Source organism: Quercus suber, unplaced genomic scaffold (genome assembly GCF_002906115.3).
Source record: "Quercus suber isolate HL8 unplaced genomic scaffold, Cork oak 2.0 scaffold_45, whole genome shotgun sequence".
Taxonomy (NCBI): domain Eukaryota; kingdom Viridiplantae; phylum Streptophyta; class Magnoliopsida; order Fagales; family Fagaceae; genus Quercus; species Quercus suber.
In genome coordinates this window covers 761,503-769,469 of record NW_027069510.1, presented here as the reverse complement: position 1 = coordinate 769,469, position 7,967 = coordinate 761,503, and the positions used below count along the sequence as shown (strand labels likewise).

Sequence of the window (7,967 nt, the reverse complement as noted above, 5' to 3'; positions counted from 1 at the left end):
AGCTTTAGGGTTTTGTGTGAGCTTTTCAGCTTAAAAAAAAAAAACAAAAAAACAACAACACAACAACAACACACACATTGAAGCCTTTCAAGCTTTAGGGTTTTTTTTTTTTTTTTTTTTGTTTCCTATAATTGTTGTTAACATTTATTTCTTTTAATATTTACACTTCTCCAACTTTTCTCTCTCCCTTACCATTTCATCTCCCCACTACTTCTTTAATCTTTCTCCATCCCTTATCTTTTCATCTCCCCACTACCCTCTACATTAATATCATTCTTCCTCTTTCCCTTCATCTTCCTTTATTTTTGTCTCTTCTTATTCACACCCTCTTACTATAAATTCGTCATTATCTCTTATATTCTATGCATAGTTTTCCCTCACAAAAAAAAAAGGTTCTCTCTCTCTCTCCCTCTCTAAATTTTTTGGTGGATTTTTTTATTTTTTATTTTTCTTGCATCTCTACTTTAGGTTGATAATTTTTTATATTCTTTAAAACTCTATTTTGAGTTAATGCGATTTAGTTTTGTTTTTTAAATTGTGATTTAGTTTTGTTTTTTAAATTGTTGTTGTTGTTGTTGTTTTATTTATTTATTTATTTATTCTCTTTGATTGTTAAATGTTATCCTATTGCGTTTTAAATAATTAAACATAGCATATAAAAATATAATATTATTCTATTACATAGCATGATTTAGATAATTTGATATTTATTATGTTACATTATTCTATTACATAGCATGATTTAGATAATTTGGTATTTATTTTGTTACATAGCATGATTTCTTATATTGCTCAATTTAGATGTTAAAGTATGAGACTTTACTAATTTTTGCACTGTTTTAAAAATCGGACCGGACCGGCCGGTCCAACTGGTTCAACCGGGAACCAGATGCCAATCCGGTCCGGTTAAAAGTCTCATAACCGGTCAATAACCGGTCAACAACCGGAAAACCGGCCAAAAACCGGTCAAAAACCGGGGTTGAACTGGAAATTGAAAAAAAAAACTGTTTGATGTCCAGTTCGGTTTTTAAAACCATGAATTTTTGTTTATTTTCTACTCATTTGTGGTGGACAAAGTACTCTTAATAGTTGTATTAGAAGTACTTTATAATGCCATTTATTTAAAGAAAAGCAAAGGTTAGCCAAACGAAAATAATTGGATAAGTGACAAATTTTAACTTTTGCAATTTTATTTTAATTATTATTATTTTATAACAATGCATGTATAGAAATTTAATTCTTAGATTTTGCTAATAATTTTTTATTTGAAAATATGTTTTGGCGGCCAAAATTATAATTTCTACAAAGAAAATAACCTTAATAGATTATCAAAAATAAAATTTATCCTAATATTGGTTCAATTAATCATTGTTAAGTTTTATTAATTTTTTTTAGTTTACGTTTTTTTGGTGTTTTGGATTGTTCCTATATTACATTTATGATTGTTCTTATAATAAATAAAAATATAATTATGAAATACATTACTCATTATTAGATTAGTTTAAATTGTAAAAAAAAAAAAAATTAATAAAACTATCATAAAAATAATTATCACGCGTAACGTGCGGATTCGCGGCTAGTGAAACATAAAAGCAGAACCAAAACCTCGTGAAACTTAAATAATTTAGAACATAGGTCTAAGAGACTATCTAGAGCAAGCCAACTTTTCCCCAAAATCAAGAAGCGCTAATGCCTCGCCCTGGGGCTTTTCCCGCTTCAGCTCAAAGGTTCCTATTCCATTTTCTTTGTGTAAACTGTAAAGAGACAAACTGCAGGCAGATTTTCCATTGCTCCGGGGCAAGTAATACTGCCTCAAACAACAACTACACTCTTACATATGATATTTCCACATAACAAAATTGGATAAAAGAAGTTACCAAACTCGATCTCTAGAATCATTAGCATATATTTGAAAGGGCAAAACACAATGAATAGATTTAAATCCCTCCATGAGATTGAGAGAGAAGCCACAAGTTCTTTCCATGTGAAGAATGGTCATGCGTGTGTGTAGTAGTCATTTAAATTGGTTTCGCACAAAATAGAAAAGAGAAGAAAGATGGAGATGTGGGGTATGGTATCGAATCCCGTACCTCTCGCATGCAAAACGAGTGCTCTACCATGTGAGATACATTCCCAGCTATGGGACAACTTTATAGACATTATTTTTAACCATTAGTGGAATTTAGTACGCGATTTTGTTATTTTTTACTTGATGAAATAGTTAGATATATTAATTCTCTTTGCCTTTAAGCTCCAAAATTATGTTTAAGATACCTTTTTTAAAGAACAATAATGTACTAATATTGGACCATACAAAATAATGAAAAAGATGGAAATGCAAATTTGTTCTAATGTATAAATAAATTTCATGCCCCATGTATAATTAAAATGTTTTCACATTCCATTGCTAATTAACATTATTTGAATTTAATATTGTTATGCATAATGAGTTTTTGAGCTTGTGTGTGGGACAATGAATTTAACACTCTAAAGTTCTCATTATATAGAAAGCAACGAGTTCGTACTTAGGATTTAGAGCACATCTCACAAGAAACAAGCCATGTATTTTTTTTTTTTTTTTTTTTGCGCCACTATTTTTAATTTGATAAAAAAAAATTATTATTTATTTGTTAAATTTGGGGTTTAAAATGCCTATAGGTAGAACTCTCAACAAGGAAATACAAGGAATATTCCAAAATAACTCTTTTTGCTACTCTATCTTTTATGTCAAAAAAAAAAAAACTATTTTTATTACAATGACACTCATTAACCGTACCCTTTAATGTATCCTCTTTCCGGTTTTTTTTTTTTTTTTTTTCAACAATATTATGGACGCAATGATTCTCATGCTCAATTTTCACACTTATTGCTTTTTATGATTATGAGTGATTGACAAAAAATTATGAACCTATTGTCTATATATAGAAAATAATCTACTACATAACCAGAATCGCACAAATCAATAGGTCATCAAATTGTATGTCCAATTAGGCATATCTTTAAAATTATTCTATCCCTTTCCTTTTTATAGATATTAAATTACCATTTTAATTAATTAAAAAAGAAAAGTGAGGAACATTTATAGCACATGATTTTGGGAAAATTGAAAAGAAAATTGGGAAGGGCTGATAATGTAAAAGAAAAATGCCAGGACCAACAAATTGTCACAGTTCGTGTCCAACAAATTTTCGTAATATCCAGGGCATAGCGGTGGTTTTATTTTATTTTATTTTATTTTTTTGTGGGGTGTTGGGCTTTTTCTACTGAATGAAAATGTTTGTTGGACAGATAATTAGTTGGGCCTCAGATGTGAAAATCAGTTGCAAGGATTCCGTAAACTTGAACTGCCACAAAAAAGGGTTGGCCTTATTTTTGCAAGGTTCTTTGTTGGGCCATCAGAAATGTTGGAAACTTCACCAATTTTTGGCATGATAACCTGAATAGGCTTGAGCAGCGGAACCATATATATATATATATATATAATCATCAAATATATAATTGCTCTTTATTATTAGACCGAGATACCAATCTATTTTTAGTGTAAGTGGGAATTGAATCCTAGATGTTTTGTTTAACCATCAAAGATTTTACCAGTTTAGCTATTTAGAACTCGTGAAACATGTACCCCATTTAAAACTAACTTAATTGATGATGCCAAAAATCGTAAATAAGCTACAAAGTTTTCATGTGCTCTGGGCAAAACCTGCGCAACAAAGAAGAAGAAGACCTTATAGAGAGTACCGGTGTGGTACCGGCCAAATACCCTCCGAAGGTTAAGTTAGAGAATTTTCACAACTCTAGAGTACCAGAGCTGGGATAGATTATGCGTATCTGGATTTTTGAGGGCTTTGAGTTTTTTATAGTAGTGTGGAACTGACTTTTGTTTCTTGGCGAAGAAGGCATTTCTGTGTGGGAAAGATTCTCATAAATGCATGTATTTTGCGGGATCCTTTCCATATAGAGACTTTGCTGATTAGGGTTAATCGTAGGGCTCAAGACATTTCCATTCGAGGTTTCTTGGAGACCACTTAGTCCATGTGGCTTCATTACCCGTCTCCCTTGCGTCTATTTAGTTGGAATCCATTCATTATGGAGAGTCCGTCCATCTTCCTACCCTTCTGTCCGAGATACAATCTGTTCTATTGGTCATTTGTCAGTACGCCAGACCATCCCTTTCCTTAGTACCATCTCTTATGATTGGCTTCAGTTGAATGGATCCGTCTACCCTAAATTTTATCCCGTTCATTAATAAATGAAAAATAAAATTAGTATTTATACAGTATTAGAACAAAAAAACTAAAGAAAATAAAAAAAAATAAAAAAAAATGTTTGACTTTGATTTATCTAAATAGAAGTCAAAATTCTACTGTATCATTAAATTCATCTATTATTAGTTATATACTAAATTTTGCTATAATTTCCCTCTTGATATGCAAGATAAAGAGTTTATTAGAATATTATCTTTCATTTTCTATTTTTGTGAAACATCAAGCTTCATTTTGTTGCAAAATATGATTTTTATAATATACATAATTGAAAAAACTTGTTTCGTGGTTGCAATGAAAGTTAGAAAAATAAGTACAAGTACAGCCACTCTATAAACAAATTGGTAGGCTATTAATCTTCTAGTCTATCACTCAAGCCATATTATTCACATTGATTTGTTAGACAGTAAAGGCAACCCTTTGTCTATTACTTTCATTTATGGTCACCCAGATCACTCAAGGAGGAATGAGGTGTGGCAACAAATTAGGAATTTAAAAAATTTAGCTCATCCTAATTGGTTATGTATTGGTGATTTCAACCAAATACTCACCATGGAGGAAAAATTCTCATTAAATCAGGGCACAATTGTTGGAGCTGATTTGTTTCAACAACTCATTTTTGAATTGCAACTTTGTAATTTAATTGCCGTGGGACAGAAGTTCACATGGATGAACAACAGAGAGGAGGAAGGGTTTGTGATGGAGAGGCTGGATAGAGCATTTGCTAGTTCTGATTGGGTTAATTCATATTCACATTATTCCCTACACAATCTGCCAATAGTTGACTCTGATCATGGACCTATATTGCTGAACTTTGGGCAGCGTTTACCTTTTTGGTATAGACCTTTTAGGTTCGAATTAATGTGGCTAAATCATCCAAATTGTAAGGATATGATTCTTCAAGCTTGGGGAATTCAAACTAAAGGTTCTAGGGCTACCTAATTGTTCACCAAGTTATCTAATGTTAAGAGAGAAGCATTAAAGTGGAATAAGTTAGTTTTTGGGAGGCTAGTTAATGATATCAAGAGGAAGATGGCTGAATTATAGGAGATCCAGGATTCCATTGACTCAATAGAAGCTGTTAGGAAAAAGAAAACTGTGAGAGAGGAGTTAGAAGTACTCTTGAATAGGGAAGAAACAATGTGGGCTCAAAAGGCTAAGAGCAATTGGATTCTAAATGGAGATAGAAGTACTAGATACTTCCAAACTGTGGTTAGACAAAGAAGAGCTAGGAGTAGAATTTTACATATTAAGGATGAAGAGGGTTTGCTGTTGGAGGATCCAATGGAAATTGAAAACAGATTGGCTAACCATTTTATGTCTTCCTATGAGGATATAGCTCTGCTTAGTGTTGATAGTATTCTGAGTGAACTCCAAACTATTGATATTCCTAAACTATCCCACTAGCAGTGCTTGGAAATGAATAGACTAGTCACTAACCTTGAGATTGAGGACACCATTTTCCAATTAGGTCCTCACAAAGCTCCTGGCCCTGATGTTATACCTGCTTTTTTTTATCAACAGTATTGGGAGGGAGTCAAATCAGATGTTGTCAACACCATTCAAGCCTTTTTTTCATTCAAGGTCCCTTTTTAAGCCTCTGAATCATACTTTCGTTACCCTTATTCCCAAAATCCCCTTTCTTGATGATGTGACACATTTTAGGCCCATTAGTCTTTGCAATGTGATCTATAAGACCACATCCAAATTCCTTGTCAATAGATTAAAGCTTTTCATGGATAGTCTTATTTCTCCATTTCAAAATGCTTTTATAAAAGGGAGGAACATTTCTGACAATATACTCATTGCTCATGAGATCATGGACATTTTTTAGAAGAAAAAGGGTAGAAAAGGTAGCTTTGGAGCTTTAAAGATTGATATGAAAAAAGCCTATGATAGGGTGAGTTGGAATTTCCTTAGGGCTGTTTTGATTGCCATGAATTTTAATCAACAATGGATTAATTGGCTGATGGAGTGTGTGACTTCAGTCCAATACACTCTCCTTGTTAATGGCAGTAGGTTTAGATCTTTCAAGCCTTGTAAAGGGTTAAGACAGATGATCCTCTTTCTCCTTACCTCTTTCTCATATGTGCTAATGTTTTGTCATTGTCTTTACAAAAAGCTGAACATGACAAATTAATCAATGGAGTTAAAGTTGGTAGGAGTGGATGTACTTTTACACATATGTTGTTTGCTAATGACTCATTGTTTTTCTTCAAAAAGGACAATAAATCAGTAGCAAACTTAAAGAGAATTTTGGATTGGTATTGCCAAATATCTGGTCAGGACATTAACTTTGATAAATCTGTCCTTTATTGCTTTCCAAACATGCCTATGTTCGAGCAAGAAGGCTTGGCCAGACAACTTCAAGTAAATTTGGTTCAAAATCCCAGCAAGTATCTTGGTCTTAATTTTAAGTTGAGGGGAAATAGAGTGGCTAATTTTCAATACTGGTGGATAAGCTTCAATCCAAGCTTCAAGGATGGAAAGCAAATCTTTTATCTCAAGCTGGGAGAACCACTCTAATAACTTCTGTACTTCAAACTCTCCCTCTTTTTACATTCTCTTGTTTCAAAGTACCTGAAACAATTTGTAAGAAGATGAATTCTATAGTTAGGGCATTCTGGTGGGGTCATGCTCATGGAGTTAAGAAATTACATTCTCTTAAGTGGAGTACGATAAGCTGCCCTAAGTCTTGGGGAAGTTTAGGTCTCAAAAGTTTTAGCCTAATGAATGAGGCAATGCTGGCCAGACAATATTGGAGATTATGCCACAATCCAAATTCCTTAGTTGCAAGAACTTTCAAGGCAAAGTACTATCCTAGGGGATCCATTCATAATTGCTCTCCTAAAGCACATCAATCATGGTTTGGAGGAATATTATTAAATCTGATAACCCTAAACATAAGGAAGGGAGATGGTGGGTTAATAAGGGTTTAGATATCCCTTTAAGGGATCAGAAGTGGTTTAGGTGTCAGCCTACTATGCTGAATAATCCCTGCATAACTAATGGCTCTATAGCTGATCTTATTAATCAAGAGACTCACACTTGGAAAGCTGGTTTTAGGAATAAATCATTCCCCCACTACAATGAACTGACCCTTGCTTTTGGGAAAGATAGAGCAATTGGGTCGGCTACAGAAGACCCTACAGACATGGCTAAAACTGTTAAAAGGGAGGAGGTTGAAACTAATGAAAATGACTTCTTGCAAAAAGAAGTGAACCCAATAGACCTATCAAAAAAAGAAAAAAAAAAAGTTCAACCAATACCTGCAATTTCAATAATCCATCTAGTACTTCAATTGCTTGCATCCACCAGGAAAAGAGAGTAAAGAATTAATAATGATCACATATTTATGCAGTGAGTGGATAACCTAAGTAATCTGGGTAAAATATTTATGAAGGAGAAGTATGAAATTTTTTTTAAACATGAGGCCATATGGCACATAAAAGAATGAAGTACATAATGAGATTTTTATTTTTTCAAGTTGAGGGTTTTACTAATAAGAACATTATGAAAGCTATTACTTTTTCATGCTGAGAGGGCATTTCAAGAAGTTGTATGTGTACAACTTGCTTAAAATTGGGTTTTAGTTGTGCCTATTAGACATTTAAAAACTTACGGTTAAAGACGAGTTACTATTTAAAACTTTACGGATTAAGATCCTTTAGAGTTTTTAAGGTACTCTATTAAATAGAGTTC

General features: G+C 32.8%; 1 protein-coding gene across 1 annotated transcript; it reads left to right on the top strand.

The window, feature by feature from the left end:
* Nucleotides 1-4,817: 4,817 nt before the first annotated feature.
* On the top strand, nt 4,818-5,672 carry LOC136066739 (uncharacterized). The gene is made up of 2 exons (XM_065771495.1): nt 4,818-5,003; nt 5,313-5,672. The coding sequence occupies exons 1-2, from the start codon at nt 4,818-4,820 to the stop codon at nt 5,670-5,672; spliced, it is 546 nt and encodes a 181-aa protein (XP_065627567.1).
* The last annotated feature ends 2,295 nt before the right edge of the window (nt 5,673-7,967 follow it).